The 25,789-nt window shown below is 54.0% G+C and overlaps 1 protein-coding gene across 1 annotated transcript; it reads left to right on the top strand.

The window, feature by feature from the left end:
• The first annotated feature begins 188 nt into the window (after window positions 1-188).
• On the top strand, window positions 189-25,789 carry LOC119108385 (chorion peroxidase). The gene is made up of 5 exons (XM_037231961.1): window positions 189-491; window positions 1,850-2,028; window positions 20,651-20,809; window positions 21,544-23,415; window positions 24,533-25,789. Exons 1-5 carry the CDS (start codon window positions 480-482, stop codon window positions 24,744-24,746), a joined length of 2,436 nt encoding a protein of 811 aa, XP_037087856.1. The 5' UTR covers window positions 189-479; the 3' UTR covers window positions 24,747-25,789.

The raw sequence follows: 25,789 nt of genomic DNA, 5'->3' as shown, positions 1-25,789 counted from the left end.
GAACTCAACTTGCCACCATCGAGCACTTCAGCCCGATCGATCAGCCTGCCAAACCCTACAATTGCCGCTGAGGTGTGTCCGCGTCACCAGATGCTGCACTCATTGACGCTGCCGTTGCCGTTCCCCGAACTCGTTCTATAATCCGGTATAAGAGCGGGCCGCCGCGCCGACCGAGGGCCAGTGACTGGAGACCGCACCGCCGGGTCAGTGGCGAGGGGGCCGAGTCGCCGGTCACTGGCGGAGATCCTCACCATCGGGTCAGTGGCGAGAGACAGTGACACACGGTCAAGTAACGAGAGGCAGTTCCACCGGGTCAGTGGCGAAGGAACGTGCCATCGAGTCAGTGGCGAGAAGCAGTGCCATCGGGTCAGTGGCGAGGAAATCCCACCGGATCTGTGACGAGGAGCCGTGCCTCTGGATAGTGGAAAGAGACCTCGCCATCCGGCAAGTGGCGAGAGATCGTGTCACAAACTCGCAACATGACTCGCCAGGTAAGCGGCAGCACGGCGCCAGGCTGTGACGAAGGGACTGTGTCTGGACCCGAGCCGTCCCATGTCGCTTGTGACCCACGATTGGTTGGAAGTGCCAACCTTACTTTCGAGTGGTTCCAACGGTGATTTCCAAAGCCGTCTTAATATACTGCCACGGTAGTGTTTATTGAATTGGTCCCACTGCAAAGGTTGTTACGGCTGCTCACGAAACCAGTTGCGACACCTTCCTTCAATTGTTACAATCTGTTTTCGGCGCACAGGTTTTCTGGGCACCTGGTATACAAATGACACACTTTTTGCGGCCCAATATTCATTATATATTTTTGATGCGCAATGAGCTGGAACCCTCATTCTGCAACTTTCAGGTTGTGTTTCTTGCTGTTTAGAACTGAAGTGCTGGTTTCAGCCGCCATAATCATCTGATTCTAGAAACCATACAATAGGAAAGCTATTTCGGTCCGCCAAATCGCTCGACATGGCAAGCTTCATTGTCACAGTTACACGTCACAAAACGGAATTATGATCATCGTGCTTCGTTAACACAAAACCTTTGTCTAAGTGTCCAGTGTAGAACTGGATACAACAAGCAGGCACAAAGCTACTATGCCTGTTCCATCTGGGCTACATTATCTTGGCAAATATTTTTGGTACATTATTTGAACTCTGTATTTCCTATGTTTATTTGCATTGCGCCATACATAAGGCACAGCGTACTTTCCAAAAAGTGAAACATTTTATTTTAGTTGCATGTTATTAAGACTTAAACAGCCTAAGAAGTGAATGAAACAATCAGTACAGGTTGCATGTTACGCATTAACTGAAATGATAAAAAATTAATGGGCGTAATGAACAGCACGGATAGAAGCAAACGATATAGCTTTGCCAAGCACCGCGCTCGAAGGGCCGCCATCGTTTTTTTCCATAGGCTGTCGCAATCAGACCCGCCTGCGTTAACCGTTTGATATAGTTTTGAGCTTCCATCAGAAACTCTTGCATAGCCATCCTCCAAATGGCTGTTTGCAGAACACTCGCCCGCGTGAGCGCGAGATAGAGAATACTGAATGCACGTGCAGCTGCTCGCTGAAAAGCTGCACGCTGAAGATGAAAAGATAAATGCATACCACCCCGTTGCCGACGGGCTCAACATGGCGTCTTGTGACTTCCTATTGGTCCTGCCGACGTATCTTCAGATCCGCCCAAGGTCCGCCCCAGGCCCGGCCCAGCTCCGTCGCAGGTATTCCTCAGCCCCGCCCCGCATATAGGCCTGCAGACCGCTCGGCTGGCACCGAACACGACGGCTGACCGCAGCGGCGGTAAGAGATAGAGCCAAGGCCAAGCTCCCCCCCCCCTTGCCGCAGCTCTGGCGGCTGGCGGCGCTGCTGCTGGGGGTGACCTCGGCGGCGGCCCAGCTGATCTGCGTGCCGCTCGTCTTGTGTCCCGAGCTGATGGAGGACCCCAATACCAACCTGCTGGGCCGCGACAACGCCTGCTTCCTGCGAGACCGCTCCGATGGAGGTCTATGTGTCGGCGACACCAGGTCAGTGATTGGTGACGGGAACACTGTCACGGGTTACCTGGACTGGAAAGGGTCATGACCTCCGATGTATCCAGCCAACAGTCTGCCAAGCGGCCGCGTGGCAGGTCACCCGGACTGGTAAGGATCACGGCTTCCGGGGCGTCGAGTCAGTAGATGGTCACAGGGCAGCGTGGGAGATCTCCTGGACCGGTAAGGGTCACAACCTCCGGGGCGTCGAGTCAGTAGATGGTCACAGGGCAGCGTGGGAGGTCTCCTGGACCGGTAAGGGTCACGGCCTCCGGGGCTTCGGGTCAGTAGATGGTCACGGGGCAGCGTGGGAGGTCTCCTGGACCGGTAAGGGTCACAACCTCCGGGGCGTCGGGTCAGTAGATGGTCACAGGGCAGCGTGGGAGGTCTCCTGGACCGGTAAGGGTCACGGCCTCCGGGGCTTCGGGTCAGTAGATGGTTACGGGGTCCTTGGTGGGTGCAGCGTCGGCACTGGCCTCCACTACAGCTTAACACCGGTCATTACATAGCCACGCGCCGTCGAATCAGCGGTGGCCGACGGATCCCCACAGGTTACTCATGCCCAGGACATACTTAAAAGCGGCACTGGAGAGGCGATGCCCACCAACGGGAGATGACTTTGCCCACTCCCAAGATACAAAACTTCCTTAAAGATATAAATGCTCCACTTACCACCTGCACCTACAGTTTTTGTTTAGCTACTATCAGCGCACTATTTCATATATTGGACTTGTCCACACCATTCAGCAAACACACCAACACATTTTTCTAACGTTATTAGTATGTGGCAGCATCGTTACCGCTAGTTGGACAGCGAAGCATTTTGAGCGACAGGCGATGTATTTTATATTACCATTTACAGTTAACATGCCCAGAAGTAGTCTGTTCGCATTTGTCACTGCAGCGTGTGGCTGCTGCATGTCCATGAATTGACATACCAGCACGAGCGGCTGAGCCCGGCCAACAGTGGTTCTATCACGGAGCCACGTGAAAACAGGCCAGCGTCAGCCACCTCCGGGGGCGCAGGGTCAGCGTCGGCCACCTCCGGGGGCGCAGGGTCAGCGTCGGCCACCTCCGGGGGCACAGGGTCAGCGTCGGCCACCTCCGGGGACGCAGGGTCAGCGTCGACCACCTCCTGAACCGCAGGGTTAGCGTCGGCACGACCTTTCAGAGCTCTGCCCAGCGACACCTACGCATGCAATGCATGTAACTTGATGTTGGTTTATGTCCCCTTACTTTATCTTCCATGGGCTCTCATGTAGTCTTGACGTGAGTTACGGCACACGCGCATGACAGACATCGGGTTATAGGTCTGGCATTGGGTCTGCCCTTACGTGACCCAACATGACAGAGATCACTGCGTGGAGTCCGAAATTCGCTTTTCCCGGGGTTTGCCGGCGGCCGATGCGATTTTCCACGCAATGCAAAATATTCCAAACACCTCGCGGGTAATGTGCACCAAGCCTTCGCGCTAAATGTCAGTTCGGCTCCTGAATGCTGCGAGTGCACCCAAAAAGGCAGCAAGAGTTGAAAAGTTGGCATTCTCACGCCGCCGATAAAAATGACGCGTGTAGCCGCCTTGGTGCAATGTGCGTGTGCGTGCTGAAGCTCATCCGGCAGATGGCAGATACCGTCGGCAGGTGATTCAGGTATTCTCCAATTAAATGGACTCACTGCGGGACATCGCCACCGTCCGCCAGGCGCAGAGCATACACCGCAACACCGCGGGCCGGCGCTGGGCCGATCCCACCACCCACGCCTGCCCACCGAGCCGCCGGCACCGTGACCGTCCGCACGGCGGACGCTGGAAGGCCGCGATGACCCCCTCCCCCCTCTCGCTCACCTTGGAGGCAGCCATAGGCGCCCGGCACGACCCACGAGCCAATTTCAGCACGTCTTAGCCCGGTGGGTGGGGAATCGTGAGGTGTAGCTGTCGGTGTGGGCCAAAAGAATTAATCTGCGGTCGCTGATTGGAACCCAGGCTGGCGCATCTCCCGACTGCTGCATGCCATAACGAAACGATGGCTGCATTACATCGTACATCATATGTTTTAAAACATTTGCACTTGCAGCGGCGCCACTCTCAGGTAGTTAAGCCTTTAATGCATGAACCTGGCGATGCTAACGCTGACTGACCTTTCTCGGACGACTCCATTACATCGGGCCGATCGTGGTGATGACCTAGGCACCGGTTCCTCTACTCGGATTACACGTGAAGTTAAGCCATCCCTTCGGCGCGGCACGACGGCTGACAGTGGATCGTCTGTTACGCAATCGATGCTGATATCAGCCTAAAAATTGGAGATAAGCTGCTTTATCCGCCAACGTCGTGCCGCATGCTCGTACGTGGATGACGTCACTGGAGCACTCCAAGGAACGCTCAATCGAAATTTTCCGCGAACGTCTCTGCACCATTCCACCACCTGCCAGTGCAAGCCCTTACCAGCCCGCCTGGGGAGTGCCGGGCGGTGTTCCGCGGCGCCAATTCCGGTCGGCGTGCCTGGTCCGATCCCCAGCTGGCACCGTATCCGGGTACAGCTCTGGGCCGCCACTGGACCGGGTACGGGTGCGGCGGTGCGCGAGAGTTCAGCCGCTCTGGCGCCAGCGCACCGCCCCGCACTCGCTGGACAGCCGCTGTGATCGGCAGTGGCGGATCCAGAGGGGGGTACTGGGCTGTGCCCCCTCCCCTTGGTACCGAACGGCTTATACGCTCCGAAGGCCCCGCAACAGATCGAACAGACGCAGCTTTTTTTGTTGTTGCACAAAACGCAACAAAATTGGACGCCAACAAAAAAGGAGGCTTTCACGTCGTCCTTGATTTCTTTGCATTTGCTCGGAGGATCATGCGCTGTTGCCGGGGCCTATATGCTAACCTGCCGGAGTGCTCTTGATCGATCAAGATCCCACGGATTCCTCCCATTCGCCTAAAAGGCTCTGTGTGCTGTTGCCGAGTGTTAACCTGCCGGGGTACCCTCGGTTGCTCAGGGGCCCTTCACATTGGTCTCGATGTCTTTCCACTTCCTCGGAGGGCCCTGCGTTGTTGCTGGATCCATACGAGTTAACGTACCTGAGACACTCAATGCTCAGGGATCGTCAACACTGGTCCAGAACTCTTTCCCTCGGATCTCATTTGCGGGGACCCATGCTCCTACTGCGGCCCTTTCTATTAACCTGCCCAGGCACTCTTGATTGCACAGGGGCCCGCCACAATGACCTTGGGCACTACAGATGTTTGTGGAGGACCCCACGCTGTGGTCGCGGGCCCTATGCGTGCATGCGCCAAAACGCTCACGATTGCTCAATCATATCAATTTATGTCCATTGATATTGGGTTATTTTCGTTTGCCAGAAGGGCCCTGAGCTCTGGGCGTGGCCCAAAATGTTCACCAGCCGGGGCCCTTCCTCGTTCAGCGATGGGTATGTGTCAATTCACTGGTTATTCAGATGCATCATTGTGCATTGTGTTCTAAACACATGTTGGATGCTAGGGTATTTTGTACTTTTTCAATACAGTCAAAATACAAAGTCTGTATTAGTCACTAACCGTGAGCTGATCACAACGACTAGCCGGCTGGCGGTAAATAACCTCTGAATCAAGCGTCACGCTAAATTTTGATGATATTTAGCAGCCAGCTTTAACTCATTTTGTCATGTATTCCTCGACATACTTGGCCCAAAAATGACAGGATCCACCACGATCTGGAGAAAATGAGTGCGCTCCATGTATGTGCATGCGTATATAGGCTGCGCATGACAAGTAGCATACACCAGAAGCTCAAGCTTTAACAGCCGAGATACGAGGATTTGAACTCCAGGAGAGGTGTACCATGCTGCGTGCCCCCCCCCCCCCTGACGAAATTCCTGGATCCGCCACTGGTCGGTGGCGACGGCTCAATTAGAACGCGAATTCCGCTGCAGGGGCCGATTGCGGTTAAATCGCAATAATAACTTCAGATTGCAACTGACCTGCAATCAAGCTCGTGGGCGAATGCGCCGCATTAGGGCGGCCGAGGAGAATGCAGTATCGGTGCTAAAGTCAGCTCGTCGGCGAGCTGGAAGCTGCGTACACACTGTCTAGATGGAGTCAGTATGCATCTGCGTGATGTTTTGAGTGTCGAATGACGAAGCCATGTAGACCGTGCGCGCCAAAGTTCAGCGTAGTCAACTTTTCTTTGCGTTTCCTGCGCATTGGCAGTCTTTTATTGTAAGACACGAGCTGTGAAACCACCATCAGCTGAAACCATAGGAGGCAGCCTCTGCGTCTACTGACGGGTGCTCCTCCTTATAGTGTTCTGTGACACCATCCTCCCTGCAGCCGGGAGGCCCTTCAGCTTTTTCAGACTAAGAAGCTTCTGCTGACGAGGCCGGTACGCTCCCTCAACCGCGCATTCCAGACGCAAAAGTGCAGAGGAATCAGGTCAGCGGAATTTGGCGGCCACTCATCCTGCTCTGATGAGGTGGCAGGGTTCAGAGAGGAGCCGCCCTGCTGAAAAATGAGGCTGGCTGAAAGGAACTCATCACAGGCCGGCGGCGGCTTCTCTTTCAGGAGGCGCGTGCACGCAGCATAATCGCCTATCGCGTTTTCAAAGTACAAAGAAATATTTTATATTGTCAATTACAGGAAGCGCTTGTGCTGGCCAAGAGCTTCTTTGCAATTTTTTCGCAGTTTAACCGTTTTGCCGGACCATCGCTCATGTGACCGCTCATTGTTCTATCTTGCCGTTCTCGTTGTGGATTGCTCTGAGCGTTCCGTTCAGCAGCTCCTGAAGCGTGAAATCCTTTCCATCGTTGAAATTTAAACTCCTGACATTTCCGCTGTCAATTTTCTGGTATGCACAAGACCATGGCCTTGGACGTCCGTTTCTGACGAACGGCACCAGACGGCATCATGAGAGTTTGAAATACTTTCATCTTCTTAGACTTGACGCGCCACTAAGCACTCGTTCTGGAGACTACCAGTGACTTGGCTATCTTGCACTGACACAGCTGGATTCCAAAGTCGTCTTCTGGAGAGCGGGCCTGCTCCTCCACTTTCGCATCTGGTCTGGCGACAGTGCTGCCCTGGGGCGTCCACCCCCTGACCTTCTGGGGCACAGTACCAGTCTCCTCAGTTTCAGGACAATCTGGCCGGTGGACTACTTTGTTCATTTAAATTTTGGCAACTCGGGCGCGAGACAAACTCCGGTCCAGCCCACATGCTCTAAGCAGGCATTCGTAGCGTGGCGATCTCCTCCGTAAGAAGCATCTTTGTGCTGTTTGGAAGGCACTGAATGCAACTTTAAAGATTGCAAATTGAAAACAGAAGTGCATGTCATAAATTGTGTTCCTACTTATACACACTATTATCATATTATACTGTTATCATATCCACAATTCCGGTTATCTAACAATAAATTCGTATTCTGTTTTGATACAAATACCTATATATATATATATATACATATATATATATATATATATATATATATATATATATATATATATACATATATCGTTAAAGACCAGGGCTTATTTCCCTTATCGAACATTTTCTGAGTATGCTCAATCGACCATATGTTTCATTGAACTTTATTAGGCAATCATGATGATCAAGGTATCGGAACTGCTTGCCATATATTTTACCTGAGTCGTTAAGTGCATTTGCAAGGGACATCATTCACATAGATAAGGCAATACAATAGCCTTATTCCACGGAGAAAAACCAGGAAAATATAGATATAGGTGCGTTGATATTTCGACAACATGCCTTTATTGCAACGAATAGCAGAAGTGAATCAAAAATTGCCTGCCGATGATCTTACTCCGTCTTTCAGGTTCTTTAACAGGCAGCCATAGTTTTTACAAAACACCAGCATGCGGGGGATTAAACAAAGAGCAGCTGCCAGCCATTACTTTGATGCAGTGTCAATCTAACCAACAATTGGAATGCGCGAAAACGCGTGTAGATGCAAAAGAATCCAAATAAACAGGCGTCACACAACACACTTCATTTAAACAGGCAAACAAGTTAAAGTAAACATACATCGCACATCACGTATCAGTTTTACATGCAAGCGATTTCAATTAAACTGGCATCGCGCATTACGCGTCAGACATCAGTTGCACGTGTAACTGATGATAACGATGATAACGTAAGTGATGGTGATGATATAACTGGCATCTTTATCTCCATTCTTCTGGTTTTTCTCCGAGGAATAAGACTACTACTGCTATTTTGTCATATGTTATATAATAAATGGAATGTTTCACATCTGAAGATATTAAAGCAAACATCAGATGTGACAAAGTATGCTCCCTTATAACGTTTGGCTTACTCTTAGAATAAAGAGACTGCTCTAGACACCACAATTTCTCCGTGAAGTAGGTATGCTCTCCGATACGTATTGTCCGATTACGTTATGGTACCTTGTACACAATTGATTGAGAGTCAATCGACGGCCGTTCTATCTGGAAATCGCGCTCACGAACGCTAGATATGAACGACTCGACCGTTACAGCTTTATCGGCCTTGACAGCCGCGTGGCTTATGAATTAGCAGGATTTGAATGGCGTTATCATCTTCGAGGGAAGCATAAAAACGACTATCAGCACATTGCACAAAAGTATGATGCAAGGTTTTTAAGACAAGTCTATCACACTCGATCACGTGAAGCCTTTTCATTCGCTCTGGTGATTCGGGACGATAACTTGTGAAATGACGAAAAGAGCATTGATTGAATAAAACACAATTGAATCATAGACTAACAGCATCAGAGCAAAAACCAGGATCATTAAAGAACAATTTAAGAAGCGAGCATTGCTTGCTCTGTACTGATCAGTCCCACTTCTTGTGCGATTTCATGAATTATCATTTCAAATCGTCAGAGCAAATGAAAATGCATCACGTGTTTGAGTGTGATACATTTGTTTTTAAAAAGCTTGTCATCGTATCTCTGCGCGAGGTGCTAACAGTCGTTTTTTACTTTTTCCACGGATGTTAATATATATTTTCGAAACGTTAAGACATAATCTGTCACCACCAACTTTGGTACCTCGATCTTTAACCTGCGGGATGAAGTTAAACACAATATAAGGTTTATCTAGCATGTCCAGAAAAAGCTCATTTAAGCTGAATATCCCCTGGTCTCTGGCAATGCCAATATATATATATATATATATATATATATACATGAACTACATATAGAGAGTCTGAAAAACCACTACAAACAGCACAAGCGAACAAGATAAAAGACGTCCATTCAAAAACAAATGCATTTAGATATGCATTCAGGAAAAAACGTCCAAACAGTGTATCGTTGCTGTACATTTTTCGATGTAGACGCACAACTTTAAAGTAACGCGTGCTTTTATGTAGGAAAAAACCTGCAGCTCCTTGTTCTTTTCATGAGCTCAGTGTTGTTTTGTATGCTTTTGCATGCTCACTTATCGACCTTCGATATGCCAAGTCGCACTGGTTCAATGACGTTACAGTGCGAACCTTGGTTATGTTGACAGCGCTTGTCATTTCCATCTGGACATGTGCTCATGAGTGCGCTGTCAAAAGAGGGCTTATTAGTATGTCGTGAGCATATACCCGGCTGGAAACGTGAAGCACTTTCAATATAACCAATGTTTACACCATAACGTCGCGTAACTCGTGGCATATTGAAGGTTGATAGCTCCACATGAAAGCTCTGAGCTGATATTTTGTATTTTTGGTGAGTAAGTGGCGTGGATATAGGCGAATTTTTTTAACTACATTTTTAGCAGGGCTTAATCAAGACAAAGGCAGGGACTCAATCGAGAAAAAAATCGTGACGTAACCGGTAGTGACTTTACGTGACGCTCGGAGAAGTCAACAAAGGCCTCAGGCCGGTGACTTCGATGCTCTTTAGTTTGGTCGGTTTTCGCTCGTGTGTCGCGACTTCGCTTTTCCAAGCAATGACATCCCAGGGTCATCACGTTTATCACATGGATGAAAGAACAGCGCTGAAGTCCTTTTAGCATTTTAGGGGCCACGCATCTGAGCAATCAATACGCGGAGTTAGACGTCGGGCGCCAATTTCGGCACTTCTTATAAGACCGTCATCCAAGCACATTATTCATGCTTTGGTCGGGGTACATATTCATCAAGACAGCTTCATGACTGCTAGATTACCCGTCGGATTTAAGCTTTAAATGATTCCCAGATAACGGGTAAATCCGTTAACGCAATGCTTCTTACGTCCTTCATAAGAGCACAGATCCGAGCGGAATGGAAAGCAAAGTAGTCACACCAGTATTTGCCCCGGTTGTCCATGACCAAAGACAACACTTTCAAAAGGCATTGCTGGCTTCCGAAGTTGTCAAGGTGGGGCAGGAGCGGGGGACCCTCAACAGTATACATACTAATATCTCTGTTCGTGTCCTTCATCCGATACCGGTATTTGTTGTGTTGCTAATTTTCAAGTTTGTATGCTTCATTAAAGACACTCCAAAGACGCTGTCAACACATGACTTATTTCGACTAAAAACTACATATTGCGCATGCATCACTGCAAATACATCTAGGGTGCATAGCATTTATCGAGTCCATAACCAGAATGGGTGAATGCAATTATACACAAAAACGAGCGGAAAAAAGCCCTTTCACAATCTGTACTATGCCCTTGCATCAACACGTTTTGTCGCAGTCGCTGATGCGTCAAAATATTCCTAAAAACACACCTTTGTGTTTCGATTTTGTTGCAATAATCCATAGACCCAAATCCGCGCATACTCTAGAACTGTCAAGATGTTTTTACGGCGTACTTGGAAAATGTGATTTAGTGTGGCTCTACGTTCTGCAGTCGCATTGTATGGGTACAGAAAAAGCCGGCTCGGTCGAGAAACGCAGGCTGTCCGACACACTGAACGCCACGAGACTAGCCTCATACATTCTGGCTTCATTGTGCTGACTTAATCCTAGTATTGTGCAGTTGCCCGTGCAGATGCGCAGCGTTTGCTGCCACCGCCGCCGTCCTACCTGTCGAACTGCGGTCCAGTGGTGTAGAGGTCCCACGGTCCAATGGTGCAGCGGTCCCACGGTCCAGTGGGACCGTGGGACCTTGGGTCTGGTGGTATGTGGTAGGTAGGCGCGTCGTTGTAGTGATAGGGCCCAATGCTCTTGGTTGGGGCCCAGTAATCTCGTATGGGGAATCCAGTGATCCAGTGGTCAGCTGGTCCGTGGGCCCAGTGCTGGGCAGTTCCATTTGTCCAGTGCTGGGAGTTCCATTGCTCCGGTATTGGTGAGGTGCAGTGATCCAGCAGTGCTGATGCCCTGTGGTCGGTTGATAAGAAGGTTCAGTAGTCCAGCGGTCCTGTAGTGACGAGACCCAGTGGTCCAGCAGTGATGAGGTCCAGCGGTGGGGAGGTCTGGTGTTCCAGCGGTGGGCAGTGCAGTTATCCAGAAGTGGGCAGACCCAGTACCCAGTGATTCTGTCGGTACAGAGTCGGTCTAGCGGCCCCCAGAGCTGGTTCAGAGGCACAAAGTCAGGCCGCGCTACCAGCGCTGCACAGGCAGAATCACTGGGGCATGGGAGCTCCGACCTCACATGCCCAGCTGGTAGGTACGCCAGCTGGTCCAGCCCGCGGCCGCCAGGATGCCGGCATTGTGCTGCGGCCCTTGCTCGGCTGCGACCCCGGCTGCTCGGTCCGCCTGCTGCAGGGGCTGGGTGAGCGCTGCGTGCTGCTTCTGGTTCGGTCCGCCTGCCGCAGGGGCTGGGTGAGCGTTGCGTGCTGCTGCGGGCTCGGTCCGCCTGCTGCAGGGGCTGAGTGAGCGCTGCGTGCTGCTGCGGGCTCGGTCCGCCTGCTGCGGGGCTGGGTGAGCGCTGCGTGCTGCTGCGGGCTCGGTCCGCCTGCTGCGGGGCTGGGTGGGCGCTGCGTGCTGCTGCGGCCCTTGCTCGGCTGCGACCCCGGCTGCTCGGTCCGCCTGCTGTGGGGCTGGGTGGGCGCTGCGTGCTGCTGCGGCCTTCGCACGGACTCCGAAGGCGATCGGATGTTCCACCGCGAGCTTCAAATCGCATAGCAGGCGACGTTTTTACGTGCCTGCCCTCAATCTTGCGAGCGGACATGTTTGCTGCAGAGCCTTGTGGTCATGTGTGTCGGACCCCTTTGCAGCACGTCTCTCGTGCTCCACCACGTGTGCATTCTCGATGTGCTCCAACAAATAAAAATGCTTCCATTGTTTAAATTACCGTGAATAAGTCTTGGCTGACTTTTCGTCTTGCACTATGCTGCACAAATCCGTAGACACAACTCACAAGGTTACACATCGTGTAACAACCGTAAATACGCTCTTTGCGGTGTGTGTGTGACGGGATGTATTTCAGCGAGGCGCTAATTTTACAGCTTTGCTGTGAAGATGTGCGGCGAGCGTAAGATGAACAGAGGACGTTCATTTGATCCGAAAAACATGCTGGCAGCTCCCGGTCGGTACAAAGGCCAACATACAGGCTTTGTTTAAACGAGTGGTAGGCGTAGTCAGAGGGAAGTAAATTACCGTGGAGTTTATTTCCCATCTAAGATAAGACCTCACAATAATCGGAAGAGAGACACCTTCACTGTTTCCCCTCTACATCCCTGAGTCTCACTGCACAGTGTTGTTCGTGGGCGTATCTTCTTTTGGATATTTTTGGCTCTGATATTCGTGTTCTAACTCTTACAACCACTCTATCTCCGTCCAAAACAATGTGACATAAGTGAGGGCTTTGCCATGCAATCATGCCTTTAGAACATGTTTGGCTGGCTGGCTTTCCTCGCTGTTTTGTAAGTCTTTAGTTCCGAATGCTTGTCCGAGTCCATGTCGGAGATCCAGACCTTTACAAGTAATGGAATATGTACAAATATCGCCCAGTGTCGGACTGACAACGTGCCGCTTAAATGCCTGGCTAATGAAATTCCGCGACCGCTCCATTGCTTTTCGCTCGTAATTACGACATGCCACCACATCCGCCCTATTCACCCGCCGCCTGTGGCCTGACCACAGGCACTCGATGGGAAACATGTATTTATTTACAACGGGACATACATGAATCTACAAACCGATCAAATCAATCAAATCTGCAATCAGTCAAAGAGCCAGGAGCTTCCCAGTACATGATCAGAGGTAGGCGCACTATCTGATCTTCTCCTACTCCATCTGCGTCTGAAGCAGAAGACATTCTATGTCAGCCAATGATAGAGATCCTTTGAACAAAACGAACGCCGGAAACAAGTTTCTTTTTCCACAAATGACGTGACAAACAGATTGGAAGGAAGGTGAACGGACGAAAACAACACTTTCAGGGGCCATCGAAGCAAAACAATAGTGTGAGAAGTTATAAACGACGGCAGATGACTAGTCGAATGCATCCCAGTTTGATGTGCACTGAATTTAACATGAGCGAGCCAACGAGGCCTCCTTACACACGGCGAGGTATGTATTATATTTATGCGCGTAAGCGGGGTACGCTCCACTGCCATTTAGCTAATCTGACTTCACGACCAATATCTTACGGTTAGCCCGAAAAAAGCTTGGAGCAATATCCCCGCGGACGTACATCACCTACCTTCAGTTTCTCGGCCTCCATTTACGTCTCACATAGCAAAGGTTGGCAGAGCAGGAGCAATTTCGGCCTCTGGGGTTGAGGATGATTTTGCTCACCGTCCGCTTTAGCTCTTGGTGTGTAATCTACGTCATAGGGTGAAGGCGTCTGCTGGCCCTGATGAGTGCTTGACCCTGGTTAGTGCTCGTCGTCGGCTGGCCAGTTGGCGTTCTCTCGTTGGCGTTCTCCAGTGCAGGCGTCGCCCTGGTGTGGGCGTCGCTGGCTGCCGAAGAACTGAAGAACAAGACGCGTGTGAGCCCACGGTAATTGTGCTCTGCGATCGTGACGGTGACAGATGCAGAGTCATGGACGTGGTCTGGCAAGGTAACAATGCCGGTTAACGTCAGTCCATAAACTACGTCACGTGTGGAAGTTTTTTTTGCAAGCATAACTGATGCGTAGGAAGAGGGAAAGGGCAACGTAGCATAACGCCCATGCATGTTACGAATCATGCTCAAATCTGAAACAAATAGTACAAAACCTTAAAGGCGGATACCACTGTGCTCCTCGCATTACGAGCGCGTTGCTGGTTATGTTGGCTGCTTTCGTTCCGGACGTCTAGCTCATCTACCAGCAAATGAGCGTTACCTTATTAGACGCTATGCTTAAGAGAGCGTCGACAGCGGAAGAGTTCTTCTGGCCAGCGTAATCAGTGCCTAACTAAGCGAACACAGTTGTAAATGACAAAACAGCATAACATCATTTACGAGCGTCCTCTCAAAAGTGCGATGGTTGTGACTGACGACCAAAGGCCAACGCCTTGCCCATAGAAACGAGAAAACCCGCACAAGGAATATCGTCGGCATTCATCGCCCGGTTACAGACCCCTGCTCTGCTCGTGATCTGTTGGAATAGCAGACAGGACTTAATAGCTGCTTTAAAAACGGAGAAACAGGAAACAAAAGGAGGCGAAGGCTAAAACGCGCTTCACATTCATACCGTACCCCACATTTTCGCCGAGATTTTGCTCGGATACTGCCCCTCAGTCCCGCCCCTTGATTACATGCACAAACAACACACCTGCCAGCTGCAAACTGGCAGGCGTGCTGTTCCCGGAAAGTACATGACAGGGCGCGAGCATCACTGCTTACTGATGCATTGATGCTGTTAAAATTCAGAGCACGCAAAGACGTTTGGTGTTTTCTGTGGCACCGGCATACCCTTGCAGTTATCAAAGGGTAACAGTTGCTGGCTAATTCTTGTTGTTTAAACTGAGTAAAGTGGCTACTGAATGATTTACACCGTCGGGACCGAGAGCAAGCAATAGCGCGAAATGGTTGACACACTGATGGCATGTCACCGTTCTTTTCACCACCCCGTGTGGGGACCGATGTACCGTACACGGCCTGCAGCAATGACCTTCGCACGAGGGGAACATGGTGGGATGCGTCCGCCGGCCACTGCAAAGTGATCTGTGGTCCGAGCGCCACGCCTGTGGCAATGCGCGCAAAAGAGCGTGTTTAAAAACCTCATGTCAGTCTTTTCACATCTCAGCCGTGGCCGAGCCAAAGTCTGCAGCGGCTGGCGGGAGCAGTTTCCTGACCGAGTACTTACCGGAGTAGGCAGAGTGGCCCTCCAGCTATACGGGCTCTGTTGCGGGGGGCCGGCTCGGCTGGTTTTCCAGCGAGGCAGGCTCGGCTGCAGGGGGCGGGCTCGGCTGGTCCTCCAGCGATGCGGGCTCGGCTGCAGGGGGCGGGCTCGGCTGGTTTTCCAGCGGTACGAGCTCTGCTGCGAGGGGGGGGGGGGCGGGCCCGGCTGGTTTTCCGGCGAGGCGGGCTCGGCTGCAGGGGGCTGGCTCGGCTGGTCCTCCAGCGATGCGGGCTCGGCTGCAGGGGGCGGGCTCGGCTGGTTTTCTAGCGGTACGAGCTCTGCTGCGAGGGGGGGGGGGGGCGGGCTCGGCTGGTTTTCCGGCGAGGCGGGCTCGGCTGCAGGGGGCGGGCTCGGTTGGTCCTCCAGCGAGGCGGGCTCGGCTGCGGGCTCTTCCTTCCACAGTTCTCGGGATTGTCCCGGAGAGGAATTGGGGTGAGGTCCCCTTCCACAGCGCGGAATCCTCACAGGCTATCCACTTCGCGTGTTGCACGCCCCACATCCTGACATGAAGAAGCTGGAAGAGCGTGGTGGGTAGTGTTGGTGTAATGTCTTATCTATTAGTATTCGCAATTTATGCTATCTGGGTTGTGTCTCGTAGTTGGCCATACGTATCAATGTACGCATGAATTATGCGAGGACTGATTATCAGCACCGTGGGTATCGGAATGCAATCACTTCCAAGGAATGAGACGACGAGGCACAAGATGCAGTGGCAGGCCGCCCGCGCACCACATGACAGGGCACCAGATGCAGCGGCAGGCCGCACGCGCACCAGATGAGGCACCAGATGCAGTGGCAGGCATCCCGAGTACCAAATGACAAGGCACCAGATACAGTGGCAGGCCGCCCGCGCACCAGATGACAAGGCACCAGTTGCAGTGGCAGGCATCCTGAGTACCAAACGACAGGGCACCAGATACAATAGCTGGCGGCCCGCGCACCAGATGGCAAGGCACCAGACACAGTGGCAGGCGGCCCGCGCACCAGATGACAAGGCACCAGATACAGTGGCAGGCCGCCCAGGCGCCAGTTGCAAGAACAGCCCAAGTGCAATGTCCGAGGACCTGTGCTCACAATGTTTTTTTGACGGATTCTTTAAGGTCAAGGTTGGCAATATCACTGCGCCCGCGCCGGGTCAGCTAGATGGGAGAGTAAGGACCTCTCAGGTCCGTTGGACCAACAAGCTAGGGCGAATACATCCATAGCGCGGATCAGTTAAGTGACGGGGACACCGTTCATTTTCATGCTTGGCGAGGGTTCTGATCCCAACATCATCGTGGGCAACATTCACTGCAACCACATGTAATTAAAACGCCATCACAGCTCTGCGGCACGTTCCTGCACCCCTTATCTAACAGAGTATCCCCCATTCACGACGATCGGACATTATGAGGGTCAGGTGGGATGCCTCTCTCATTGTATGCACATTTACAGTCATCGCACGTGCCGCCGGACTGCAGCTCTCGACATGGCATCGCATGAGAACTTTCCCTCACGGGCCAGAAGTCACGGCAAAACTGAGTTCTCCTGCTTTGGCAAATCTAGAGACGAGCACTACAAGACCTACAGATGGTCAGGAAAAGTCTTCAACCCTCCTGTTTGCAGTCATGAGTTGGTTATGTTGAAAACGGCCATCCTTCAGTTTGCAAGAAGGCCTTTGTTGGTTCAGAGGGTTATCATCGAGATGTGTAGATCGTAGGACATTGAGACACGCGAGACATCCATGGATCGAAAGGCAAGACGTAAGCCATAAACTTCCACTACCATCATTCCACTACCATTTTATCGGAAAAGGCAAAGTGGCAGGCGCAATACAGGTGATATTGGCACGTTTTCGCCATTTTTACCTTAAAGAGTCGGCTAGGCTTCGATTAGAAGCAGCAGACTTATGCCATCATTTACGTCAGTCTTTTGCAAACAGATCTACCATTTCAAAATACGTCATTGATTATCATCAACAGGCAGCTTGGTAAAAATGTCTGGAATAAACAGAAGGTCAGACCAGAATTCCGGCAGGCACGAAATATTTCCTTTGGTTCGTGGTGTATAAAATTTTTCCCGTTTTCAGTACGCAGTGGTGGAACATCATAACCTGTTGTGTCGTGACCGATGCTATGCATCACAATGGCGGCCCTGCACGTGCCACTTCCGCACCTTGTAACAAAGACATCATCCCAAAGCGTCACACCAACGCATCTCGTCCGGACGCGACAGCTTTGCTGCTCTCTGTGCTAGTTGACCCGGGCCGTGACCCGCGGGCTAGTGGGGAGTCGTTGGTCAGGCCTCGCTGCGAGTGGGCACCGATATAACGCTCCGTGCGAGCCGTTGAGTTCCTGTTTCGAGAACTGCCCATCAGAAGAAGAGAAGACTGAACACCTGGCGACGAGGATGCGATCACATATTGCTCAACTCCTTTAGACCACGGCTTTGAGTCCTCACCAGTCCGATGTGGGTCCACGGCAGGCAACTGTCACGCCACATCACACCCCTGTTCACGCCATCAAACGAGCCGTGAGCCTCCACAAAAGTGGTCTCCCGAATCTGCTCACCGGTGGGCCGGGTCACCTTGACCTCGAGCCGACATCCACCGACGCCTCAGGGGCAGCTCACCGGCGCCGTTCCACTCTTCACTCGCGCCCCGGACGCCCAGTTCACCTGCACCCCGGCCGGCCGGTCTCGGGCGGGACGGGTCAGCTGCTGCTCCCAGGCGGATACCCCGCCGAACAGAACAGCTGGCCGCCGACCGAAAAAGTTGCTCCTGACGGGTTGAATCCCGACAGAGGCCACCACCGGCTCCACCGGCTCCACCGGCACGCCGGCAGACACCACCGGCTCCACCGGCTCCACCGGCACGCCGGCAGACGACTGATTCCGCGGGCCTTGTCGGATCTCCAGACCTCGCGCCGACGACTCCACGTCACCACACTGCAAGAAGGCTGCACTCGGCAACTGCAGCTGCTTCTTGCAGTCACCAACGGCCAGACTGTCTCCGTCCGCCGAGCTCGCCACCCACCGTCCGCCGTCCGCTGCTCCATGGCCACTGCCACATCTCCCGGGACTCTTGACCAAGTTCGGTGGCACATGTCCACGCCGGTCTGAGAGCTCCTCGCCAGGTGTACCGTCTTTATTTCTTCTGATAGGCAGCTCTCGCAGCAGGAACGCAACAGCTGGTCTCCAGCAGTGTCTCGGACCGAGGCGGATCATGCCCCAGACAGACATCCGACAGGTCGCCAGCCTCGTCCGGGCCGTGGCAGACCATACCCCAGACAGGTATCCAGCAGTGTCTCGGACCGAGGCGGATCATACCCCAGACACCAGCTTCCCGGCTGCACGCCCACCAGAACAGCCCGTCGGCTTATCTGTATGCGTTGTTTGAATGAGTAAGTCTGCGGGTGGAGTTGTTTGAAGTCGAAACCAAGCGGATAATCCGAAAATAGAGATCTAGGCGGTGCATAAATGTGCGCCGTCTATGATTCGGATGTACCGGCTTGCCTGTGAGTCGGTATACTTTCTCGCCCACGTCAATTTAGCTGACGTCACCTGACCTTCAGCGCGACCGCTGCCACCAGCCGCAGGCCATACCTGACAAGGACAAAGACCGGGACAAATATGAGTCGGAATTAGCCAAACTCCACGCACCGAACTTGTGGAGGCCAGCTGTGGGCTATCTTGCAGACGGTCGAACCACACGACCAAATCTTCGGAATGTTGACATCCCGGCGATAGACACGTTAGCACCCTAAAGATGTTGACATCCCGGCAATTGATACGCTTGCACAACGCTTTGGAATGTAAATTATGTCAAATGCAAAGAGCGGGAACAAAAAATGCAAATGTACCATCCAGCGCCTAGCACAAAACAACGAATGCACGCACCTTTTAGCATCGCTTACCTGAAAACATTTATGCTTCACAAGCCACAGACGTGGAAGCAAGATGTGGGGCTGGCCGACGTTAGAACCAGGGTCGCCACATGTTCTAGAGACTTGTTTACAAATTGCACTGATGACAGCTCGCAGTGCACATTGAATCCTGAATTTATGCGCAGCAGAGCGAAAGCTGTGTGGTGTGTGGTAATATGTTATTTCTAACAACCACCTCGCGGAGACTTAAACGCGTAAAGATTAAGGCCATTGGGCTCTGGGATTTGGACCTTATTTCCCTAAATATTTTATGAATCATTTCAAAATTCATCAATCCATGTGCGACCGGTTTAAAAAGTGATTTTTTACAGATAATTTCTTCAGGGGAGGGGATGTCATCCAATAACGACGACGTCACGTCACGGTTATGCCAACTGCGGCAATCGCCGGCTGATACGGTGAGGTGTCCTGTTAACATCTGGCTCGTAGGGATGTTCAATTCCCAGATAATGCTCAGAGATGTAGGAAATGTATTCTTAATGGGGATTTACGTCACATCGGATGGCTGGGGCATTTATAGACGAGTCGGTGCAGTTTCGTACTCCCCAGCTGGCTATTTCCAGACGAGCATCATCCTTTTGGCGAGGCGAGCGATCACGGCCAGTCGTTAAATGTTCCGAGATGGCATCATCAGCGATTTATTGCGGTCCTTTACGTTTAATAGCTGAGTGGGTTACGGATAGGTACCTGGACCGCGCCAGTAGGTGGGATAGAATCTTGGTTGCTTTTCCCCACCGTGAGCAACGCGAGCCGCAAGGTGGGAATGGACAAAATTATTTATGCGTCAGACGGTTCTCCCTACGTGTCTCATTCATCCGTTCAAAGAAACGACCATGTTGCCCTGAAGAATTGTAGGCAGTTCACATGAGTGCTACTAAAAACATGTATTCTAAGCAGCACGCAGACCGCAGAGCTCGCCCGCTCCTTACCACGCAAACGCCCCTGAGAAACGAGGGCTTCACAGGTCTACAAGCCCTTTGAACGAAGCGCTTGCTGCGGACTACGTGCGACGACAGCTGCGCGCTGCGTACTATGTACACCTGCTGTAAGATCAAATTACGGCTCGGCGCTCAAGAATGTACGCGAGAAATGCTGAGAAAGCATCCAGGCTTGGTTAGGCTGTTGAGCACAATACGGTTGAAACTGCTGGTTGCAGGAAAGTACGTGTGGCACGTAAAGCACTCGTGCTGAGCCTACAATGGTGTCTTGTGCCAACAATCCGATTGAAATACATGCAAACCCTACACAATAAAGGACAATAACCGGAATTACACGTCATGTCTAACCTCCTCACGCGATGCCACGTCATACCCGAGCCTGACTCCATGACGCTTTCACACAGGGACACGGCATCGCCGGCATCGCATGCATCACACAACCGGGCAGCACAATAGCTTAACACCGCACACCACATCCGCAACACCCACCCCAACCGCTTTTCAAGTCCAGACTTTCGAGCTGGACGGAGGCGGGCGCCGGCCACCGGCGTGCCAGCTCGCTGACCTCGCCGGGCTGTTCCAGCGCCGGCATCCTCTCGCTGGACTACCTGCCGCCGGCCAAGCCGACCGTGGACCCGGCCGACGCGGCCCGCGTGCGCCGCGAGGACGAGCCGCTCCGGAAGCGCCTCAGGCGGTACGAGCAGCTCATCATCGACCAGAAACTGCCGCCGGATGAGGTGAGGCGAGCGGGGACAGGGTGGCGTCGCGGTGGGGCGGGATCGCAGGCATTGAGGAAGTGGGGATGGCGAGGGAACGCCGGCGCCACGCCCCGACTGGCTGAGAGGTAGCACCGGGTGGGAGGGGAGACAAGGCTCTGGGTTTGGAAGGGCTTCTGTAAAATCCGGACGAACAGGCTGGGAAACCCAAGTTGATGCATGTCTCCTAAGCAGGGCGATAACTTATCCGTCGTGCCTGTCGCGGCCAGCTGGTGCGTGCGGAGCCTCTGAACCGGACGATGACCCAGACAGTGTGCAGGTCACTGATGGCTGATCCCATCACGTGCTGCTTCCAGGTTCAGGATCATCAGCGATTTATTTGTTTTTCCTAAATTCCGTGCGAGTTAACCTCTGAGCACGGGAACATGCATGGCTGGTTTAAAGAGAGCAGGGTGACTTGAGAGCTGCGAAAGGGCACAGCCCGAGATTATCAGTTTGTCTCGTTTTAAAGGCGCGCTGGGTCATGCTGCACAAAGTCTATCTCAGCAAGCAACGTCATCATTGCTCTCATAAGGGCACACTTTTAATATAAAAGGCATCTGTCATTCTTTGGGCTGACCAGACAAATGGGTTTTAGCAACCTCATTTGAAACTCCTTCTGAAATCGCAAGGTATGCAAGGGCCCAAGAGGAAAACAAAACCCGAGCATCGCACAGTCACCCAATTCTCACAGCACACTGTCTCCGTTACTGCAGGTAAGCGACCTGGTGTGTGAGGCGGAGAAGCAGGCGCTGCGCGTGGAGTCGGTGGTGCTGAAGCTGGCGCTGAAAGACGCGAACCTGGCACTGCCCAACTCGCCCGAGGAGCTGCAGCTGCTGTTCGCCGAGCCGCAGGGGCGCGTGGCGCGGGCGCTCGGCCTCGTGGCGCAGCTGTCTGCCATCATGCTGGCCGGCCTGCAGAAGTTGGGGGCGCTCTTCAAGGTGCCGCCCGTCGACCCGGTGGAATCCAACGCGGCATTCTCGCTGCCGCCGCCGAGCGACGAGGTGCTGGAGTTCGGCTCGCTGCTGCTGCCCAACTGCACGCCGCTGCCGGTGCCGGAGTGCGGAGACGCCACACTCCGCTACCGCACGCACGACGGCTCGTGCAACAACCTGCTGCGGCCGCGCGCCGGCTCCGCTAACTCGCAGTACTCGCGCTACTTCCCGTCCGAGTACGCGGACGGCGTGAGCGAGCCGCGCGCCGCCGGCGCCGCCGGCCGACCGCTGCCATCGGCGCGCTTCGTCAGCGCCGCGATCGGCAACAGCAACACGGCCGACGGCGAGGACGGCTTCCGCACCATCGCTCTCACGCTCTTCGGCCAGTTCGTCGACCATGACGTGACGTCGACGCCCGAGTTCGCGCTGGAGGGCGAGGAAGACGAGACGGACGAGTCGGCGGTCCCAGGCATCGGCTTCAACTGCTGCCACCGCAACGGCTCATTCCCGTCCAAGTCGCTGCATCCAATGGCGTGCAACCCGATCCGCGTGCCCGAAGACGACCCGTACTTCTCGCTGCACGGCGTGAACTGTATCAGCCAGGTGCGCTCGCTGCCCGCGCCGTCCGAGGACTGTCTGGCGAGACCGCTCAACCAGCAGAACCAGATCACGCACTACCTCGACGGCAGCAACATCTACGGCAGCTCGGAAGCCGAGTCGACCAAGCTGCGCGCCGGCACCGGCGGCCTCATCAGCACCACCAACCCGGGCCGCCTGCTGCCACGAGACGAGAAGCGCTGCGCGAGGCGCGCCGCCGACTGCTTCGTCTCCGGCGACCACCGCGCCGGCGAGAACGTCGGGCTCGCGTTCGTCCACCTGGTGTGGACGCGCGAGCATAACCGCGTGGCGACGTTCCTGGCTGCGCGCCACCCGGACTGGGACGACGAACGGCTGTACCAAGAGGCGCGCCGCATCGTGGTCGGCGAGTACCAGCACGTGGTGTACAACGAGTTCCTGCCAGCGATCCTCGGGTACGGGTACGTGCGCGACCGCGGCCTGAAGGCGGGCGACCGGGCGCGTGTGGCCGCCTACTCGGCCGACACCATGCCCACCATCACGACCGAGTTCTCCTCAGCCGCCTTCCGCTTCGGCCACTCGATGGTGCACGACGTGTTTCGCCTGCAGAGCAGGTCGGGCCGCATGTGGCGCCTCCCCCTCGAGGAAACCTTCTTCAACAGCACGCACCTGCAGCTGCGCGGGATCGTGGGCGACCTGGCGCGCAGCCTGACCTCGCAGCTGCCGGGCCGCGTGGACACGACCTTCAGTCCGGCTCTGACACAGCACCTGTTCGCGCCGACCGGCAAGCCCGGGCTCGACCTCATCGCGCTCAACATCCAGCGCGGCCGCGAGCACGGCCTGGCCAGCTACGTCACGGCGCTGGAGAACTGCGTGGAGCACGACGTGGCCGGCTGGGACGACTTCCAGCCGTACATGACGGCAGAGGCCGTGGAGCAGCTGCAGGCCGTGTACGACGACTTCCGCGACGTGGACCTCTTCGTGGGCGGCGTGAGCGAGCGGAGGTTGAGCGGCTCCGCCGTCGGCACCACCTTCCAGTGCATCATCGGCGAGCAGTTCTTCGACCTGCGCTACAGCGACAGGTGGGTGTGCAGGGCGCCGGCGCGCCGTTAGTTTTCGGCGTCCGGGAGACCTTGACGGGCGGGTGTGAGTCAGATAGGTGGCAGTGCTTAGCCGCGGATGGTACAGATCTGACCGACCGGTCTCCTTCGCCGGCTAATGCGGAGTCCGCCCGTTTCCCGCCGGGGTGGCTCGCGGCTTTACTCAGAATCCTAATCCAGGTCCTGGGCTAATTTTTGCCTTGCCCCTGAACACAGTGCAAACATCGTGCAAACTGCCTTCGATCGGAGTGTACTATGTTCAGCAGCCAGTCGGCAACAGCGCGCGCTCAGACTCCATCAAGGCGAGCCGAGCCAGGCGTACACCGCCGTCGGATTACCACATTTATGACCATCCGCCGACTACCGCCGGTACACGCCGACCGGAGGCGTCAGGCCACACCGAGCTCCGGCGATTTACGAGTCAGGATGTGTCCTCCTGGTACGGACGTACTGACACGAGGCAATGGGATGAACCGGCTGACTGTCTGCGCTGTTGCGAAAAGCCCCATGCCAGGTGTGGTGCTAAGTGGTCGATAACATATACAAAGAGCATCCATGATGCTCTGAGCTCTAATCCGTGAATCCGTGACGCGCTGTCTTACTTAGCCGTCATTCCAGCTCCTGTCACCTTTCCTATCACACTGACCTCCCAGCCTCTAGTTTTGCCGCACGTCCCCCTGTATATTGGACCTCACTGCCCTGTGCGGTCAGGCAGGGCCGCGGTGTAAAGCGCATTAGTCTGGGATGAAGCAAACACCGGCCGGTGCATTCCAAGGCCGGCTTTCACTCCCACACGTCTCCTGGACGCGGCGCGGAGCGCGGACGTCACCGCGTCGCCGCCTCGGCGACAGAAGGACAGCTGCGGTGCGGCGCCGGGTGGCTCCGGCGGCGTGAGACCGCACCGCAGCATCGTCACGAGAGAGATACAATCGTCTGATGCCACCCCGCACTGATCCGCCGCGGTGCGCGTTTTTCAGGCGGTATCCGCCTGATTAGGGCAGCTTTGGTTTGGTTTCATCGCTGATTGTTGGTATTTGTTTAGCGGGCTCGCCAGCCAACCGGAGGAGCATCGCGTAACGGCCGCTCTCTTCTGCTGCAGATTCTTCTACGACATCCGGGACCAGCCGAACAGCTTCACTGTGCGACAGCTGGAGCAACTGCAGCGTGCCTCGTTCGCCCGGATCCTGTGCGACAACGTGGACGGCCTGAACGAGATGCAGCAGCTGGCCTTCTTTCAGCCGGACTTCTTCCTGAACAAGAAGCAGAACTGCAGCGATCTTGCCATCCCCACCATCGACCTCAAGCCGTTCTAGTGACGTCCCATCCTGCGGCGGTGTTCGAGCGGCCGCACAGGCCGGAGACCGTCTGTAAATCTGGGGATGTTCTCGAACGAGCAGTTAGATCTGCAATACACTCCCTGACATGGTGGCGTGACGGCACTGAAGAGGTGTCCGAAGGTCAGCGACGGACCTTCTGATCACCAGCTGTCTTCACGAGGAGACTATTCAGTTGACCGTCATGGATTATCTGGTCTTCCCGCATGGCAGCGCTGATCGTCCGGGAGTCCGGAGGTGCTGGTTGCGTCGAAGCGACAGCAGCAGGGTGAACATCAGCGACGAGCACCGCACTACATCCCCGAACTGTTTCAGTGGTAGCACTGCGCCGGTCCGAACCTCTGGCACGGGCGCTCTGTGGTCCTGAGGCTGCCTTATGAACATCTGTGAGAGAGCGCCCCGCTGTCGCGTCTCTGCCCGGAACAGGGCCGGACCGGTGACGCAAGTGACGCGGATATGTCCCAACTATGGCACTGGCGGTGACCGGTGCAGTCGGTGTACTGTGCCATGCACCTTAGCGTGCGAGGTTCCACTCGACACGCCCGGTTAGATCGACCACCCTGGACCAGGCGATGAACTGAGGAGCGGCGCTCCCGGCCAGGGGGCGGTGTGCGGACAGGTCAGCGCCAATCACAGGCGGACAGACGCGTCACGTGACTCGTGACGTGAGCGAGGTCGTCAAATCCCGGCGCTGGAAGTGACTATTCACCGTGAAATGTTACCAACTGTGTATCATGGAAACCAATGCGCTTCCGGCACTGATAAACGAATGTCTCTAACTTTCGGCTGCGCTAACTGGAGCATTAACCGTTCACTAGGAAGACAATTAACGGTCGTTAAATACTGCTGTCTTGATCCCAGCTGTGGCCTGCTCGATACAATGCAGCTGTCAATCTCCCAGCCAGTTATCCTTAAGTCGAAGTCAGCCGCCCATAAAAAGACATCGGGTTTGATTAGATTTTCCGTGTACATCGCATGCAATAGAAAGGACTGGTTGTTAGGTATGTCAGAAATAAAGCACC

This window comes from Pollicipes pollicipes, unplaced genomic scaffold (genome assembly GCF_011947565.3).
Source record: "Pollicipes pollicipes isolate AB1234 unplaced genomic scaffold, Ppol_2.1 Scaffold_6686;HRSCAF=7923_pilon_pilon_pilon, whole genome shotgun sequence".
NCBI classification, from domain to species: domain Eukaryota; kingdom Metazoa; phylum Arthropoda; class Thecostraca; order Pollicipedomorpha; family Pollicipedidae; genus Pollicipes; species Pollicipes pollicipes.
Note: the sequence above shows the minus strand (reverse complement) of the source record. Positions and strands in the feature narration are given on the sequence as shown.